Below are 18,957 nucleotides of genomic sequence, written 5' to 3' on the forward strand. Positions count from 1 at the left end.
TTTGTTAAAACACCTCAGGGCGAAGCTTGTGGACGAGAGTCTGACGCTGTTGTGCTGGAAAAACAGAAAACTCCGGCAGCAACTCGACGGCAAACTCTGCAGAAGACCGAGAAAATGAAGAGCAGAGATCCGAGAGCAGCACAGAGAACACCAGCAACTCTTTAAACTTCTATCTTTGACTTTAGTTCATAAAAAAAATCATTAAAATTAGTACATTTAAAAACCTTAGTTTATGTAAAGTGGAAAACTGTTTTATCTTGCACTTAATTTAATTTAAAAACCGTTAAAATAAATTCATTTTAAAAAGTGTATAACTTAGAGTTGTTTGTTTACGTCTTGTAAGTCAGTTCATTTAAAAAAAAAAACTTAAAATTCAGAGAAATTGTTTTATCTTGCACTTAATTTCATTTAAATAAGTGTAAACTCAGAGTTGTTTTATTTTTCAGACTATTATTTTGGACTTAAACATAGTGGCTGGGCTGCCTTTTTATTAGAAATAAAATTCATTTTCAAAAATAATCTGTCATTGCATTATTTTAAATTTTATGTATATAAAGGATCGGTATGCGAGTATCGGTGAGTACTGAAGATGAAGTACTCGTACTCGGTATCGGTCTGAAAAAAAGTGGTATCACACATCCCTGGTGTTTATGCAATCATAAAAAACTATTACAATCTCAGTCATATCTATTTTTAGAAGAGAGATCATGATAAGTAAGTGTTTGCAATGCAGTGCTGAACTCATACATATTTAATAGAACTGCAGTGAAGTGTTTTCAGATAAAGGCAACAGAATACAATTCAATAAGAACAAATTAAAAGCAATAAAACATGCCATGATAACTAACCATGTAGGCAACAGCTGGAACAGTTAGAGGCAATAATTACAGAATCAAAGTAGTAGTAGTAGTAGTACTTTTTGGTGATAAATTGTTCTGGTTAATTTCACTTATATTAAAAATCATTTCCTGATGAAATGAGTTTGAGCCCTGCCCCTACTTTTTATTCATTCTGCCCTTGTGGGTGTCATGTCATATCAAGGAATACAACTTCATAAAAGGAGGTGACAGAGTGATGAAACTTTACAACAGAGCTCAGACAACCAGAAGTCATGTGGACGTTTTCACACAGCAACTTACGTTTGCTCACATTGTTGTGTTCTCACTTTCTTTCTGCTGTGCTTTCCACTTTATTTTCCCCTACCTGTCAGTTACAGGGACAATTCCATTTAAGTGGGATGCACAAAGCTGGAGATGTGGTTTTTGGTGGGCTGTTTGAAGGTCACTTCTTTTCAGTCTTTCCCGACCTGTCTTTCACCTCAAAGCCACCACAACCGACCTGCCACGGGTGAGTACCAGGGAAAAAAACCTGCCTGAAAGTGGTGATATGGTATTACGCTCTTTGCATTTGATAATCATGTTACCCTATCTCCTTACATAATTTAAAAAATGTGTTACTTTTTTTTTCAGCTAGTCTACCATTTGCTAAATTTGCATTTGTCATATGTGCACTTTTGCATATGTGTTGCATCATGTAAAAAAAAAAAAAAAAACTGTTGTTTTTGTGTTAGTTTTGATGTTTTAGGATTCAGACAGGCCCAGACCATGGCCTTTGCTATTGATGAGATCAACAGAAACTCCAACCTGTTACCAAACGTGACTCTGGGATACAGTCTGTACGATAACTGTGTCAAACTCAGCATTGGATTTCGTGCAGCGCTGACTTTGGCCAACGGTCAGGATGAGCAAATCACTTTAAATGAGACCTGTGTAGGGAGCCCTCCAGTTGTAGGAATTGTTGGTGATTCATCCTCAACTCGTTCTATTGCCATCTCTGCTGTCCTAGGTTTGTACAGAGTACCTATGGTAAGTTTACTGTTCAGGCATCTAATAATTGCATTTTTATCATTTCATTATTACATCAGATACTTAAGTGCTTTATGATGCAAAGTTGTAGTGTTTAGTAGTTTCCTGATATAAAACTGTGTATCTTCCACAGGTGAGTTATTTTGCCACCTGTTCCTGCCTGAGTGACCGGCAAAAGTTTCCATCTTTCTTTAGGACAATTCCTAGTGATGCGTTTCAGGTGAAAAGAAAAAGTGAAAACAAAACAAAACAAAACAAATAAAGTTATGTTTTTTTCTGCAATTGCAATCCAAATGACTCACCAGTAAAAAAAAAAAAAAAAAATACTGCTCTATATATTACCATACTACCATAATTATCGTAGAAAAAGCTATGACACAATGATCAAATATAGACATTTAGCCTGTGTACTTCAGTAATCTCTCTCTTGCATTAAAAAAAAAAAACAGTAGAAAAAAAACATAATTTTGTGTTGTTTTTCCCCACTATTCGTTGCACACAGCACAGCTCGCATTGTTTCTGTTTGTTACTGTTTGTTACAACACAGGGTGCAATATGTGCACTATTTGCACTTACCCTGTGTTCTTAACTCTTCAATATTTCCTTTCAGGTACATGCTATGATTCAGATTTTGAAGCACTTTGGATGGACCTGGATGGGTCTGCTGGTCAGTGACGATGACTATGGACTCCACGCTGCTCGATCCTTCCAGTCTGACCTGGGACCGAGCGGTGGAGGTTGTCTGGCCTACTTAGAGGTTTTGCCATGGAGCAATGATCCAACTGAAATACAGAGGATTGTGGGTGTGATGAAAAAATCCACAGCTCGTGTCGTCATCGTGTTTGCTCATGAAACCAACATGATCAACCTTATGGAAGAGGTTTGACTTGGAAAGAAGTATTGTTTTAGTTCCAATACTTTTTCATATTGTTTCTCGTGTAAAAGTATCATGGTCTCAGATGTAGAAAAGAGACACATGTGAGGCCTTTGTTTGAGATTCATAAATTGCATAGAAAGTCACATTCATGCACAAAAGGTGGATTAGTTTTGTTTGAGAAAAAGAGAAGTGAAGTATGCATTTCAAAAGCTTTTTTTTTCATACATGTCACACAGGTGGTGAGGCAGCATGTGACAGGCCTGCAGTGGATGGCCAGTGAAGCCTGGACAGCAGCCACTGTGCTCCACACTCCTCAGTTCATGCCGTACCTGGGCGGCACTCTGGGCATCGCTATACGTCGAGGGGAAATACCTGGACTCAAGAACTTCCTGTTACAGATACGGCCCGACTTGCATCACAACACCTCCTATGGAAATAGCATGGTGGGTCTTAATAATCTACTATGGAATAATTAAGCAACAGGTTTTTTTCTGAACATTACAGCCATTCATATGATCCCATATATTTCAGGTAAACCAGTTTTGGGAATTTATGTTTCGGTGTAGGTTTGCACCTCCTCCAGCAGGTTGGGTGGAAGCTGGAGGAGCACTGTGCACAGGAGAGGAAGATTTAGAAAATGTGGAGACTGAATTCCTGGACGTTTCAAACCTCAGACCGGAGTACAATGTGTACAAAGCTGTGTATGCTCTTGCATACGCTCTTGATGATTTGCTGCATTGTGAGCCTGGAAGAGGGCCTTTCAAAGGGCACAGCTGCAGCAGTGTACAAAGACTGGAGCCCTGGCAGGTCTGAAATAAAATCACACTCAGCCTGTTCATGCATGTGAACCACGTGTAGAGCAGGCTCATTTTCAAGCATTGTGAGAAACTATTCTATTTTTAGAAGAGTTCACAGATTAACCTATAGAATTTGATGGTATGTATTTATTCATACAAAATGACCTTTTATTTAATTTTTTTTCACGGTAAAATCCTTCAAATTGAAGTCAGAAAAAGAAAATTCAAAACATCATACTGTTTGGAATATTTCAAGTAATTAGATAAGTTATTTTCAATGTTGAAACAGTATTTGGAAGCCTGTTTGACATCCCAATAACCTTATTATTATTATTTTAAGAGGAATAGGCAGAAATGATTTGTAGGTACTTGGACAATGCAAACCTAAAGATTGACTTTTGTCTTTTTGCTTTCTGATTTCGGCTTTCAATTGTGTCTTCTCTTGATTTTCATAGCTGGTGTATTCCTTGGAAAAGGTCAACTTCACGACACCATTCGGTGATCAAGTGTCATTTGATGAGAATGGTGATGCTCTACCAGTATATGATGTGATGAACTGGATAAGTCTCCCTGATGGAGGAGCTGAAGTTCTGACCGTCGGAGAGGTGAAGGGATCGGCCTCCAAAGGAGATGAACTCATTCTCGATGAAGACAAAATCTTCTGGAATTTTGAATCAAATCAGGTTATTTTCTACATGAATTACTTTTTGAATAACCACCATCCATCACATCAATTTTTTGTTATAGCAGCAGGAATTAATCCATTCCTCTAGTGCTAATTTCTTTCTCCTCCCAGTCACCTCGCTCAGTGTGCAGTGAGGACTGTCCTCCAGGGACACGCCTGGTGAGAAAAAAGGGAAAACCTGTGTGTTGTTTCGACTGTGTCCCATGTCCCAAGGGAAAAATCACCAATAAGACCAGTAGGTGTTTCTCCAACAGTATTTCTTTTACCAGATCTTTACTTTATGCAGCATGTTTGTCACTCTCTTCTCTGTGCTTCAGACTCAATGGAGTGCATCAGCTGTCCAGAGGATTTCTGGTCCAGTCCTCAGCGTGACCACTGTGTTCCCAAGAAAACTGAGTTCCTCTCCTATCATGAACCTCTGGGTATCTGTCTGACCACTGCTTCACTGCTGGGCACATTTATCTGTGTTGTCGTTCTGGGGATCTTTTTCCATTATCGAAGGACGCCTATAGTACGAGCCAACAATTCTGAGCTGAGTTTCCAGCTTTTATTGTCACTTAAACTTTGCTTCCTGTGTTCACTGTTATTCATCGGACGGCCCAGACTGTGGACGTGCCAACTGAGACACGCAGCCTTCGGGATCAGCTTTGTGCTTTGTGTCTCATGTATCCTGGTTAAAACCATGGTGGTTCTGGCTGTGTTTAAGGCCTCAAAGCCAGGAGGAGAGGCCAGTCTGAAGTGGTTTGGTGTGATGCAGCAGAGAGGAACAGTTCTGGTTCTCACTTCCATTCAAGCAGCAATCTGCACAGCTTGGCTTGTCTCCGCCTCACCGTCCCCTCATAAAAACACACAATATCACATTGACAAGATTATTTATGAGTGTGTAGTCGGGTCCACAATAGGTTTTGCGGTTTTGCTGGGTTACATCGGCTTACTGGCCATCCTCAGTTTTCTGATCGCATTTCTGGCAAGAAATCTCCCAGATAACTTCAATGAGGCCAAACTCATCACTTTCAGCATGCTGATCTTCTGTGCTGTGTGGGTGGCCTTTGTTCCTGCTTATATCAGCTCTCCAGGTAAATATGCAGATGCTGTGGAAGTATTTGCCATCCTGGCTTCCAGTTTTGGCCTCTTGGTGGCGCTGTTTGGACCCAAATGTTACATAATCCTGCTGAGGCCAGAGAGGAACACAAGGAAGGCCATCATGGGTCGAGGTATTGGATCATAGAAACAATGTCCATCTTAATTTGTCAGAAGAAAGCGACTCATTTTCAGATATACTGTATACGTATGTTTACTATGAAGTACAGAAGCACATCCAAGAAAATATTTCCATAAACATAATAAGCAGCAATGAAAGTTCAGTCTAGATCAACAACAACTACTATTAATAGTAGTAGTAGTAGTTGTTGCAGTAGTAATGGCCGTAGTATCTTGTAAATAACAATTTTGTCTTTTTAAGAGAATGAGGTTAAAACAGATGTGCTTCTCGTGTGGAACTGTTGGGTTTACTCTGAAAAAAGTGCCTAAAATGACTGTTTGGCGCTATATGAATAAAGCTGAATTGAATTGAATCAAATTGAATTGAAAGCAGATACTCATATGATGACAAATGCTTAAGCGTAATTCAATTTAGCATTGTGATTCTCCGAAGTGAAGTAAAAGTCCATTTTGTATTCATGTAGACATGAATCATTTAATGAAAATTCAAAAACACATTGTTGGTCTGGATAAATGGACTTTCTAGGAAATGATTCATTAAAGCTCAGTCTTTTTTCCATGAACTGTGAAATCCTTCATGTAAATTAATTTGAAAAACAATTTTCTTGTGTATAAATAAAAAAGATTAATTTTCACTATGTTTAAGCCTTTTCTGTTTCTTTGGTGGCGATACAGATTTTCTTTCAGTGCATCTGAAATATATAGCCAGTTGGAAGAGTTAACCGCTGCAATAACGATCGGTTCAGGTTACAATGCCCTTGAAACTGAATCCGACTGCATACATTCGAGACAAATGTAATTATTTAAAATTTTATTTTCCATAATTTGTTTAAAAAAGTGAAACTTTTGTCAATATAGATTTATTTAGCATGAAATGAAACAGTTATTCATATTTCAGTCTCCATAAACCACACAGTTAAAGATTTTTGACAATGCTTTTTTTATTTCAGTTTATATGATCTAAGTGTAGAAAAAACATTTTATTTTGCCTTTATGTGATGCATGTGCACATTTTTACTTGTTGTGGTACGTAATTCAGTTCATAAAGCTCCATGCAATGTGTCTACATTATGAAGCTGACAAACACTCAAAAAAACTAATAATAGACAATGGAAAATGCTGATCTTGAAAATAACTGTGGAAGCAGTTCAGATTCATCAATCTTTGAACCAAAGAGCTCTGAACTCAGAAGATATGTGCTGTTTCTGCCGTCTAGTGTTCATTTAGCTGAACTCTTCATGAGTGAAAATTTTGTATCTTAACACCCTGGTTCATGTATTTGTTGAGTTTTATTTTGCACTTAACAACACATAATTTCAAAATTTCTGATAATTTCAGAAATATTAGAGAATATAAACATTAAGATTGATTGATGTTGTTTCATGTGAAGTCAATGGAAAATGAAACTGAAAAAAAATACTTATTTTAAATTGTTTAAAGCCCTGGAATATATGGTAAATAGGATGTACACTTCAATAAAAAAGAAATTACCATTTCAGCCTTGTTCATATTTTTTGTGGGGGTACATTTACCTTTATGCAAAATCAAACTGTAATGAAACAATTCAAGGCCCTGCCCCTGCTTCTCCTGATGGGTGACATGTAAGATGAAGCAATACTGCAAGTTAATAAAAGGAGATGACAGAGCAACAAAACTTAATACGTGAGCTCAGACAACCAGAAGTCATGGTGACATTTTTAAACGCCCACTTATTTTTTCTGATATTCCTGTTACATAACTTTTTTTCTGCTGTATCTACTTTGTATCCCCGCACCTGTCAATTACAGGAGAAATTGCATCAAAGTGGGATGCATAAGCCTGGAGATGTGGTTTTCGGTGGGCTGTTTGAAGTCCACCAATATGCTGTCTTTCCTGATCTGTCTTTCACTTCAAAGCCACCTCAACCGACCTGTCACGGGTGAGTGTAAGGGGGAAGAAACAAACTGAAATGTGGGGAAAACAAGCTCAGATGTGTTTGTGCTGTATTTAAATATCACATAAACAGTCTACATGTTCATGTTATTCTCAACATCACTTCAATGACTCTTAATATTACTCAGTTTCTGAATTCAGTTGGCGTACTGTTTGCTTATATTTGTGTCTGTCATATGTGCACTTTTGCAAATTGTTGTGTCATTAAAAAAAAAAACAAAAAACAACCAGTTGTTTTTGTGTTAGTTTTTATGTTTCAGGATTCATACAGGCCCAGACCATGGCCTTTGCTATTGATGAGATCAACAGAAACTCCAACCTGTTAGCAAACGTGACTCTGGGATACAGTCTGTACGATAACTGTGTCAAACTTGCCGTTGGATTTCGTGCAGCGCTGACGTTGGCCAACGGTCAGGAAGAGCAAATCACTTTAAATGAAACTTGTTTCGGAAGGCCTCCAGTTGTAGGAATTGTGGGTGATTCCACTTCAACAAATGCTATTGCCATTTCTGCTGTTTTAGGGTTGTATGGAGTACCTATGGTAAGTTTTCCTTGAAGATTTGTGATAACCAATTTGACTTAATTTTTGAGCCATTTGTAACCATAAAGCAGCCAGTGGTCTCTGGTTACTAAGATATTACAGTGTCTAACCTTCACAGGTGAGTTATTTTGCCACCTGTTCCTGCCTGAGCGACCGACAAAAGTTTCCATCTTTCTTCAGGACGATCCCGAGTGATGCTTTCCAGGTGAAAATTATTGTGGAAAAACGAGGGAAATAGTTGTGCTGCACTTGTCACATTCTATTTGTCAAGACTGATACTGTATTTGATTTAAAAAGGTTAAAGTGTTTCTGTAAGATGTTGCTCGCTGTGGAAGATTGCACCCAACTTCCTTAACTTTTCAATATTTCTTTAAGGTAGGTGCTATGATTCAGATACTGAAGCACTTTGGATGGACCTGGGCAGGTCTGCTGGTCAGTGACGATGACTACGGCCTTCACGTTGCCCGATCCTTCCAGTCTGACCTGGGTCCGAGTGCCGGAGGCTGTCTGGCCTACTTAGAGGTTTTGCCATCTGGAAGAAACCCAGCTGAAATCCGTCGAATTGTGGGTGTCATAAAGAAGTCCACAGCTCGTGTGGTCATAGTGTTTGGTCATGAGCACTACATGATTCAAATCATGGAGGAGGTAGGAACTCAAATGCACCTCACTCAATTTATTCTCAGATGTATGAATATGAACTGCTTTCATTCATTCCAAAAACACCACATAAACTGAATTGTCACATGTCATACTTGTTAGTGCTGCTGCTGGCAGAGTAAGATCCCTCATGCAAATAACAAACATTTTACCCCCAAGAACATGCATTATTTATTTTTACTGATGCTCTTTTGTTGAATTTAGAATAAAGTGTTGATGAGAGGCTGGTAGAGCATTGTGAAAGCTTATCTGATTTTGACTTTTCTGTGACTTTCAGGTGGTGAGGCAGAACGTCACAGGCCTGCAGTGGATGGCCAGTGAAGCCTGGACAACATCAACAGCTGCTCTGCAGACCCCTCGTCTCATGCCTTACTTAGGCGGCACACTGGGCATTGCTATCCGCAGGGGAGAAATACCAGGACTCAAGGACTTCTTACTGCAAATGCGTCCTGATCTACATTTTGATGATAGTTTTCAGAATAGCATGGTGGGTGTTTAACAGCTCCTTGTATTCATTTCAAGTCATTCTTGTGCCCGTCTGTCAGAGTTTTGGGCTCATTGGCTCTCACTTGTGACTGGTAGTTGCAGGTATGAAATATCTCAGTGCATTTAGGCAATCTTCTGTAAACTGTTCCTCTGTTTCTTTGGTTGAGTCAGTGCACCATCCTGTGGCACAAAGTTGAATTGCAGTTTTAAAAAAAGCAGGTGCAGGGTGGATGACTTGCTGAATGTGGTTGGTATACCAACAATACATCACAACAGTCACCTTCCAGATGACATCAGGACTTTTATTTTGCTTTATTGCCTTGATTTTCAGGGTTATTGATTCACATTCAACAAAAATATCTGATATTGCATATTAAAAATTTCCATTAGCTGTGCTGAATCATATTGCAACATCCATTGCAAAATCTTTAAAGCTGCTCATGTCATTTTTCATTTCTTTCAGGTAAATCAGTTCTGGGAACTCATATTTCGGTGTAGGTTTGCACCTCCTCCAGCAGGTTGGGTGGAAGCTGGAGGAGCACTGTGCACAGGAGAGGAAGATTTAGAAAATGTGGTGACTGAATTCCTGGACGTTTCAAACCTCAGACCGGAGTACAACGTGTACAAAGCTGTGTATGCTCTTGCATACGCTCTTGATGATATGCTGCGGTGTGAGCCTGGAAGAGGGCCTTTCAAAGGGCACAGCTGCAGCAGTTTACAAAGACTGGAGCCCTGGCAGGTCTCAAATCTGTTTACATTCTGCACATTTGCATGTCTAAATCCTGACCCTGAACTGAAGGAGAAAGTTAAAAGCTATCAAAAGAAGTGGGCCAAGCCAAAATACAAAGCATGGAAATGTAATACTCAATGGTGGCAAAAGTTAAAGTGGAGAAAGCATTCTAGATATTCATTCAGTGAGGTAAAGTGTAGTGTATTGTGTGTCTCAAAGTAGTGGAATACAAGGGAGAAGGTGACATTTCCCATAATTTGATTCAAACAGAGTTCAAATGAATATTTTCTGTCAATTAATCATGAGTATCATCATCATCATGGAGATTCTTACCTTAAAGTCAAGTTTCTGAAAATATTGAAATATTTCAGATCTTCATAATTTCAACTATTATTATCCCACTTAAAAGATGAAAAATAGCTGAGACAATTCACTTCATAAGTGATTAGGCCTGATGAAGCAATAGACTTGCAATAATGATGAAAGTATTGTGTCGTAGTTTTGCCTGTACAAGTCTCGTCTTGCTTATAAACAGACAAAACACAAAGACAAACTCAAAGTTTGATATTTTAACCCAACAATAAATCATTTTACATTACAGACAATGTTGTTATTGAATCTTTGAGGAAAAAAAAAGGTTTGATCAGCTGTTTTGGTCCCCTGGTTATACTCAAAGAGAGTTCAGGGCCAACCATTAAAGACATTTTATGTTGATTGTATTATGTTTAATTCACTTCAGTCACTAAAGTAAACTGTATTTTAATGGTCTTCTCTTGTTTCTTCTTCTGAAATTGATAGCTTGTTTATTACTTGGAAAAGGTCAACTTCACTACATCGTTTGGTGATCAAGTGTCATTTGATGAGAATGGAGATGTATTACCAACATATGACGTCATGAACTGGCTGTGGCTCCCTGATGGGAGAACTGAAGTTCAGACTGTGGGTGAGGTTCGGAGGTCGGCCTCCAAAGGAGATGAGCTCATACTCGATGAAAACAAAATCTTCTGGAATTCAGAATTTAAAAAGGTGACCTCAGTTTAATTGTTTTTTTCCTTATAGCAATTTTAAATAGTCCAGTCATTATTGAATCTCAATTCCTTGTTTCCTCCAGTCACCTCGCTCAGTGTGCAGTGAGGACTGTCCTCCAGGGACACGCCTGGTGAGAAAAAAGGGAAAACCTGTGTGTTGTTTCAACTGTGTCCCATGTTCCGAGGGAAAAATCAGCAATAAGACCAGTAGGTGTTTCTCAAGCAGTATTTCATTTATCAGAACAGCATGTTTTTCATTCAGATTGTTTGTGTTCATGTTCTTCATCTGTGCTTCAGACTCAATGGAGTGCATCAGCTGTCCAGAGGATTTCTGGTCCAGTCCTCAGCGTGACCACTGTGTTCCCAAGAAAACTGAGTTCCTCTCCTATTATGAACCTCTGGGTATCTGTCTGACCACTGCTTCACTGCTGGGCACATTTATCTGTGTTGTCGTTCTGGGGATCTTTTTCCATTATCGAAGGACGCCTATAGTACGAGCCAACAATTCTGAGCTGAGTTTCCAGCTTTTATTGTCACTTAAACTTTGCTTCCTGTGTTCACTTTTGTTCATCGGACGACCCAGACTGTGGACATGCCAACTGAGACACGCAGCCTTCGGGATCAGCTTTGTGCTTTGTGTCTCGTGTATCCTGGTTAAAACCATGGTGGTTCTGGCTGTGTTTAAGGCCTCAAAGCCAGGAGGAGAGGCCAGTCTGAAGTGGTTTGGTGTGATGCAGCAGAGAGGAACAGTTCTGGTTCTCACTTCCATTCAAGCAGCAATCTGCACAGCTTGGCTTGTCTCCGCCTCACCGTCCCCTCATAAAAACACACAATACTACAATGACAAGATCGTTTTCGAATGTGTAGTCGGATCCACTATAGGTTTTGCGGTGTTGCTGGGTTATATCGGCTTACTCGCTATTCTTAGTTGTCTTTTGGCATTTCTGGCAAGAAATCTCCCAGATAACTTCAATGAGGCCAAACTCATCACTTTCAGCATGCTGATCTTCTGTGCTGTGTGGGTGGCCTTTGTTCCTGCTTATATCAGCTCTCCAGGTAAATATGCAGATGCTGTGGAAGTATTTGCCATCCTGGCTTCAAGCTTTGGCCTCTTGGTGGCGCTGTTTGGACCCAAATGTTACATAATCCTGCTGAGACCAGAGAGGAACACAAGGAAGGCCATCATGGGTCGAGGTATTGAGTCATAAATGTGCTTTTATTCATACAAGACAGACTGAATTTTTTGTATATATTCAATGCAATATGACAAACAGAGCAACATCAGAATGATAATGGCATCACCAAGTCAAACTAATCTCAAAGACATAGAAGTAAACAGATGTAATGTTTGGCTTTTTTTAGTCATTAAATATTTTCCAATGTTTTTTTGATATGTAGATCATTTTCTTTTCATTGCAAATTGTGTGAATCATTAAAAAAAAAAAGCTGCATGTTCATATCTCAATGTGTTGCCTCACAGTGACTGACACTCCGGAATCCCCCTGTTTTTGTCTGTTCTGGATCCTGGTATCCGGAATACTTCCGTGATGTGGATCAGCAGCCGATATCTCTTAGAATCATTGAAGAACTTACACTGTAATTTTTTGCTAAGCCCCTTGTCATTTATTGTTGAGTCATGCCCAACTATGTCAAAGACTGCCCTATCTCGCAATGATAAAGAATCCTTTAAAAAAAATCCTGGATCCAGACAGTGATCCGGACCATCACCAAAATTTAATGGATTCTAAGTTAGCCCAAGAACCACCTTTCCACAAAGTTTCATTGCAATCCGTCCATAACTTTATCTGTAATGTTGCTAACAAACCAACCAACCAACCAACAAACCAACCAACAAGCCAACAAACCGCAGTGATTACATAACCTCCTTGGTGGAGGTAATAAACTCCAGGACTGCACCACATTATTGCATGCACAGTTACATCTGTTGGTGATACCATTAGGACCAGAGACAGGCAGTAAGACCAGTTATCTGTTTATGATCTCATCTGTTAGTGTTGGCAGTATAAGAAGCAACAGGTGGAGTTTTCCAATCCCTAATCATTAAACAATGGGCGTACTCACTCTCTTAAAAGTAATGTAGGCTACAGCCAAGAATCATTGTTGGCAAAAGGAAGGCTGACAGATGTGTGATCCAACAAAGGAACGGCTATGCCTGGGTGGGATACACACCCGCCTGCAAAAGACCATCGTCATCTCATCTTAGAAATGCATTTTACTCAGGTGACATTAGTAGATAGTAGATTCAAATGACTGCTATGTTATTGTAGACAGACATATACAAACAGCTGCAATGTTGACACTCAAGGCCTCTTACGATCCAAATAAGTTCAACTTGGAAACTCACTGTACACATTTCTTTTAAACAGGACTGTGGTATCAAAATGTATAACACTTCTCATGGTTTGCACTCAGCTTTCAAAACTGTTGCACTCTTTTTTCAAAAGACTGAACGGGATTTTTCTGTGTTCTGGTCTGTCTATTTTTCCACGCGGCTTGGAGCGGGGTCCCATTGAAAACAATGAAGACAGGGCCGAGTAGCCCATTGCCGCGGACAACCCGCTCACGCAGACCGCGCTGGTGAGAAAGGGACTCCTGAACATGCCGCTCCAGCACCCGCACCGTCTACGTGTCCGGCACATGCCCGCGCAGTGACTGCATATGTGGGAATGAGGCGTAACAGTTTCGTGTCATCTTAATATTACATGGTTTAAGTTTATGCAATGCAATTTTATCAGCAAAGATCATTTTAATAATGAAACTCTTTAGTGAAATTTCAAAATTTTTATAAAATAGGAATAACATAATATACATCAAATTTACATCTAAAAATGGATACCAACATTTTCTGCATAGAGAAGCAAGGCCTTTAGGTGAAGTACAACACATGCATGCAGCTCTGCATTATTTTAATACATCACAATATAAAATTTTTATTTTCTGGAAATTCAAGTATTCATATACGGAGCCCCGGACATGACATGGTAAAAAAAAAAAAAAAAATTGTGACCACGAATTACTAATTCGTTCCCTCGAAATAATTAAATCGTGCGCACGAATTACTAATTCGTTCCCACAAATTAGTTATATCATTCATATACTGAACAGTTCAGTAAAGTTGGAAGCATATTGACAGATACGGACTTTCGGTCTCAATAACTCTTTAACAAAACATCAGTAACACACAAAGGGCGCATGTCATGTCCAGGGCTCCGTATTCATAACAATATTCACTATTAATAATGTCACTGACAGCAAAGATATATTTATGTAAGTCATGGAAGGTAAGCTTGATCTCACATCATGCTGTGATATCATGTAGCATATCAGGCTGTCCGGTTATCTGGTCATCAGGTGTTTCTTGGTGTTTTTCTCAGGTCTTAAAAGAATGATGAAACATTTGGGAGCAAAAATGCAGAGCAGTAAACCATAGCTTGAGGACAGGATGGCAAAAACCTCCACAGCAACAGTGTATTTCCCAGGAGAGCTGACATAAGCGGGAACAAAGGCCACCCAAACAGCACAGAAAATCAGCATGCTGAAGGTGATCAGCTTGGCCTCGTTGAAGTTGTCGGGTAGTTTCCGTGCAAAAAAGGCGAGAATAAGACAGGTGCAGGCCAGCAGGCCAATGTATCCCAGAACCAAAGAGAAGCCCACCACAGACTCCATGGCACACTCAAAGGTGACCTTTGAGCCTCGGAAACCCAGGTCACGATGAGGCACAGGGGGACTCAGGGACAGCCATGTCGCACAAATGACAATCTGAAAGAGAACAGAAAGAAAGCAGACTGACGTGACATAGAAACACATCAATACATTATAATATGAAAGTTACATTGTTAGGATTTCACACAAATACAAGAATATGTGTTGTTTAAAAAAACAATTTCAGCTATGTTGGGAAGATGGCTTGATAAAAACTCCACAATAATAATGAAAGGCCAATTGCTCTATGTATTATTACCTCTGCCAAGGAGGTTATGTAATCATGTCAGTTTGTTGGTTGGTTGGCTGGTTGGCTGGTTTGTTAGCAACATTACGGAAAAAGTAATGGACGGATTGCAATGAAACTTTGTGGAAAGGTGGGCCTTGGGCTAACTTAGAATTCGTTAAATTTTGGTGATGATCCGGACCACTGTCTGGATCCAGGAATTTTTAAAGGATTCTTTATCATTGAGAGATAGGGCAGTCTTTCACATAGTTGGGCAGGCCTGCCGACAGGGGGAGACAAACGGCTCTGTTGTCCTGGGCCCAGGGGAGAACGCACTGGACGCGGAAGCACCGACCCGGAAGCACCGCGCACGGAGTTTCTGATCACCTCCCATGTTGTTGGTGATTGATTTGAGCTGTGGCGGAGGTCTGCGCTCTCCGAGTGCCAAATTCTAGTTATTATTAAAAGGACAAAAGATAATTCAGTGGTAAGCTCTGTTGATAAGAATCCATGCAGAGATTAAAAAGGAAGTCTCTCAAAAGAGCATAGGTGCAAAGTGTTCAAAGTCTGATTACAAAAAAATACTGCAAATAATTTTTTCTTATAAGTAACTTTTAAACCACATTTAACTGCATTATTAATTGCAGGAAATTGATTCAACTTACCTATATGAAAAATATCAATTTAAAACTCTTTTTAATCATGCAAAAAATGGATTGAATAGATTTTATCTCTTTGGAAAGCATAAACTTACCTCGACTCATGGAAGTGACAGACAACAAATACTTGTGGTTAAGCATTTATGAGTCGAGGTAAACAAACTAAATAAGTGCCAACCAGTAACAGACAATAGCAGAGATTACCTGTACACAAGTGAGAAGGCAAACACTTCCTCTTTGTTGGCTTGGGCCAAACCACCTGATCAATGCTTCAGCACCAGGACGAGCTGAGCGGAAAGCAGCCAGAACCACCATGGTCTTCACTTGGAGGCAAGAAACACAAAGAACAAAGCTGATCCCAAAGGTGGCTTGCTGGAACCGACAGGACCAGACAGACGGACGACCGATGAACACCAGCGAGCAGAGGAAGCAGAGTTTGAGCGACACGAGCAGCAGGAAGCTCAGCTCTGAGTTGTTGGCTCGTACCTACCAATGACAATATATTTCAATTACATGGATTTAGAATTTGTATAAAAAGCAAAGTAGAGTTTTATTTATAGGAAGAAAGTTTCCCACCACAGGTGTGTGACGATGCCACAGAAACACTACAAACACAGCTGCTGTCACAGTAGTCCCAGCCACAGCCGCTGCTGTAAGAGTGATGCCCAAGGTTTCATTAAAGGACAGGAAATCCAGCTGACGAGGGACACAGGTGGTTTGTTCTCCATTGGACCAGAACTCTAACGGACACTGATCACAGTGGAGGGAGCCTGAGAAGGAAAGAGTTCAGAGGAGAGTATGACTGATTCATAAAGCTCTGTGACAGTTACTTAGGAGCCTGAAGGCAAAGGTTTTGTGCTGTGTAACATCCTCACCAGATTTGTTGCTGATCTCCCCTTCAGCACAAGGAACACAGTCAAAGCAACAAGGAGGTTTTCCTTTTCTGATGGTCTTTCGAGTGCCTGGTGGGCAGTTCGCAGAGCACTCCGATATCGGCACCTCAATAAGAACCAAAGCGTAGTTAGAGCACAGTGACAGACCTGAAAACACTGCCATTTCTTTATTAACCTGATTGGATCCTGTGTTCCACTGAATCGCTGACTCATTGAGGTGAAGGTCAAATCCATCCACACGTCCAATCTGGACCAGTTTAAATGACCCATCAGGAGTTTTCTGCCAGTTAACAAGGTCGTATTTTGCGGGAATGTCCGCCCCTTGGAAATAGAAGAGTTCACCTTGTGGGGTGGTGAAGTTCACGCTCTTCAAGTGTTGCAACACCTGTGAAATTCCCGCCAAAAAATACAGAAACTGTGAAATAAAGCTGCAGTCTGTCAACTAATAAAATGCGTGTGATCAATAAATACTTGCAAGACCGTGCTTAGAGAATTCTTGTGCCAAAAATATATTCTTTTCAGTTGTTAATAAGCATGTTTACCTCTATGGGTTTGATGTGTTTTGGAGAGTAACAGGCAGAGATGTTTTGTCCAGAAGAGCTCTCTCCATTGGAGCATGAGAGAAGGCTGTGAAGTGCATGAGCCGCAGCGTAAACGGCAAGGTACACATTATAGGTCACCCTCAACTGAGAGGTGTCTGTGAAGAGATTCTGCACTTCCTCCAGGGACTCAGTGCCGCTGCATGGTGGCAGAGAAGCTTTCTTGTCTGCAGGATATTTATTTGAAGAAGCATTTGAGGATGGATTGCAACCAAACTCCTTCTCCCAGAATTCATACAAAAACCTGTCGTGAGGACGATGAGATGGGTTCAGACTTCTGAGATAATGTTCAAATCCAGGTACAGGTGCGCTTCGAATTGCAACACCAAGAACTCCGCCTGCTACTTTTCTGGTGACCGGACTCTGGAGAAGGTTTCCACTGGTGCTCCAGGCCTCACTGGCCAGAAACAGTCTGTCAGTCACCTTGTGGTAATGAGAGGACACATTCACAATCACAACAAGGTTTAAATGTCACAGGTCTGCAGTGCAATCATTGTGCAATGAGAATTTTTTTTTTTTTTTTATCTCAGCTCCTCACATTTAGCTTGTCCAGCTGCAGAAACAGTTTTCCCACATCTGTATACCAGGAAAATACTAAAATCACTCTAGCAGTGGAAGCTTGAATAGCAAGTGCGGCTCGTCTGGCATCTCTCCCAATGTTTTCTCTTCCAAGAGTTGCCACAAATGCAACACACACCTCTGCTCCCTGAATCTCCTCCTGAAATACCTGGAATACCAGTTGAAAAAAGAGAGCATAATGAGAAAAAGGATTTGAATAAATATTGTATAATTACAGTAAATTACTTTGCGTGATGTAACACCTTTAATGCCATCTGGCCATATGCAGTGTTTGTTATTACTACGCCGATCCAACTCCAGTTGAAGCGAATGGCAAGATGTGCAAAAGCTCGAGCTTGGTAAACATCACTGGGGATGGTCCTGAAGAAGGTTGGATACTGAAGCCTGTCACTCAGACAGGGACAGCTGGCCAGATAGCTGATCTGAAAGACACATATGATGGCATAATTTGTTTGAAGGATGTCAGATAATAGTTTTATTTCAAATGGGAAAAACAACAAAACAACACAAATCAACAACCCCAGAATAAAAACCAAACTCACCATCGGTACAAAGAGGGAGGCCAGGAGTCTGGAAACTATCTTGCTTGATTGAGTTGTGGCACAACCAATAATCAACGGAACCAGTGAACTTCCTGCTGACAACGGAATGCATTAATAGAATTTTTGCAAGGTCCTTTAAAAAAATACATCATATTAAACTTTGTTAAAGAGAGAGACGGAGAAAGAGAGAGAGAGAGAGAGAGAGAGAGAGAGAGAGAGAGAGAGAGAGAGACAGAGACAGAGAGAGAGAGAGAGAGACACAGAGAGAGAGAGAGACAGAGAGAGAGAGAGAGAACACAGTCATTAGTTCACCTTTTTTGCTTTGGACTTCCTCTCCTTTTCCAGAAGAACAATATAGAGGTTGAGCAGGTCTACAGTTGAAGCTGTCTCCTCCGATCAGTGAGAATGTCGACTTCAGAGACAATGAAGGGATCGCACAATCGTCAAAGATGTGGTAGCCCAGCTTGACACCTGGCAGTAGAGTTCTACTATGATTGATTTCTTCCACTGCAAACAGCATAGCATATATGTACTGCAATGGAAGAACTTGCAAACTGAAAAGATATGAAAAGAACACATTGTGAATTCATCTTTTTTTTCCTGTCATTGTAATTGAAAAATCAATCAGTCATACCCAGTACAAGGTTTGTTGTGAGGCTGCAGAGTGAAGTCATCGTCTCTTGCTGCAGGTTGATGATGAAGATTGAAGAGCCCGCCGATGACAATATCTCCATCCTGGAACAGGTGTGATCTGCCTGCTGCTCCCCACCGCATGCAAGACATATTCTTAACACACTGCTGTTCTACTCCGTGTGCCGGCTGTTCGACAGCACGCTCCACCAGGAGCAGGGATGGAGCACAGCAACACCACAGAGCAACGAGCCACAAGATCAGTAACATGCTGTTCAGATGTACAG

At 40.3% G+C, this 18,957-nt stretch overlaps 3 protein-coding genes across 3 annotated transcripts; 2 read left to right on the forward strand and 1 right to left on the reverse strand.

Annotated features, from left to right (window-relative positions):
* The first annotated feature begins 1,150 nt into the window (after positions 1 to 1,150).
* On the forward strand, positions 1,151 to 5,452 carry LOC115401034 (extracellular calcium-sensing receptor-like). The gene is made up of 9 exons (XM_030109170.1): positions 1,151 to 1,347; positions 1,571 to 1,865; positions 1,999 to 2,085; positions 2,476 to 2,745; positions 2,979 to 3,185; positions 3,274 to 3,549; positions 3,995 to 4,222; positions 4,336 to 4,459; positions 4,542 to 5,452. The coding sequence occupies exons 1-9, from the start codon at positions 1,238 to 1,240 to the stop codon at positions 5,450 to 5,452; spliced, it is 2,508 nt and encodes an 835-aa protein (XP_029965030.1). The 5' UTR covers positions 1,151 to 1,237.
* Positions 5,453 to 7,654: 2,202 nt separating this feature from the next.
* On the forward strand, positions 7,655 to 12,027 carry LOC115401039 (extracellular calcium-sensing receptor-like). The gene is made up of 9 exons (XM_030109175.1): positions 7,655 to 7,918; positions 8,037 to 8,123; positions 8,294 to 8,563; positions 8,853 to 9,062; positions 9,525 to 9,800; positions 9,864 to 9,866; positions 10,611 to 10,817; positions 10,903 to 11,026; positions 11,117 to 12,027. The coding sequence occupies exons 1-9, from the start codon at positions 7,658 to 7,660 to the stop codon at positions 12,025 to 12,027; spliced, it is 2,349 nt and encodes a 782-aa protein (XP_029965035.1). The 5' UTR covers positions 7,655 to 7,657.
* A 2,149-nt stretch (positions 12,028 to 14,176) lies between these two features.
* Positions 14,177 to 18,823, reverse strand: LOC115400755 (extracellular calcium-sensing receptor-like). The gene is made up of 11 exons (XM_030108775.1): positions 18,675 to 18,823; positions 18,353 to 18,594; positions 18,041 to 18,132; positions 17,741 to 17,920; positions 17,458 to 17,646; positions 16,863 to 17,342; positions 16,496 to 16,705; positions 16,303 to 16,426; positions 16,004 to 16,197; positions 15,632 to 15,913; positions 14,177 to 14,599 (listed from the first exon to the last, which is right to left on the reverse strand). The coding sequence occupies exons 1-11, from the start codon at positions 18,821 to 18,823 to the stop codon at positions 14,177 to 14,179; spliced, it is 2,565 nt and encodes an 854-aa protein (XP_029964635.1).
* Between the last annotated feature and the right edge of the window lie 134 nt (positions 18,824 to 18,957).

This window comes from Salarias fasciatus, chromosome 14 (genome assembly GCF_902148845.1).
Source record: "Salarias fasciatus chromosome 14, fSalaFa1.1, whole genome shotgun sequence".
Classification (NCBI taxonomy): Eukaryota; Metazoa; Chordata; class Actinopteri; order Blenniiformes; family Blenniidae; genus Salarias; species Salarias fasciatus.

Excerpts from the sequence above, each read along its gene's own strand:
- LOC115401039 (XM_030109175.1), top strand. The coding sequence starts at position 7,658 with ATGGCCTTTGCTATTGATGAGATCAACAGAAACTCCAACCTGTTAGCA. Across the intron at positions 8,124-8,293 it reads TCCCGAGTGATGCTTTCCAG|GTAGGTGCTATGATTCAGAT; the intron begins GTGAAAATTATT and ends TATTTCTTTAAG. Across the intron at positions 10,818-10,902 it reads GGAATTCAGAATTTAAAAAG|TCACCTCGCTCAGTGTGCAG; the intron begins GTGACCTCAGTT and ends TGTTTCCTCCAG.
- LOC115400755 (XM_030108775.1), bottom strand. The coding sequence starts at position 18,823 with ATGTCTTGCATGCGGTGGGGAGCAGCAGGCAGATCACACCTGTTCCAG. Across the intron at positions 17,921-18,040 it reads CCTCCCTCTTTGTACCGATG|ATCAGCTATCTGGCCAGCTG; the intron begins GTGAGTTTGGTT and ends TGTGTCTTTCAG. Across the intron at positions 17,647-17,740 it reads ATGGCCAGATGGCATTAAAG|GTATTTCAGGAGGAGATTCA; the intron begins GTGTTACATCAC and ends CTGGTATTCCAG.
- LOC115401034 (XM_030109170.1), top strand. The coding sequence starts at position 1,238 with ATGCACAAAGCTGGAGATGTGGTTTTTGGTGGGCTGTTTGAAGGTCAC. Across the intron at positions 1,348-1,570 it reads CCACAACCGACCTGCCACGG|TTTTGATGTTTTAGGATTCA; the intron begins GTGAGTACCAGG and ends TTTTTGTGTTAG. Across the intron at positions 2,746-2,978 it reads TGATCAACCTTATGGAAGAG|GTGGTGAGGCAGCATGTGAC; the intron begins GTTTGACTTGGA and ends CATGTCACACAG.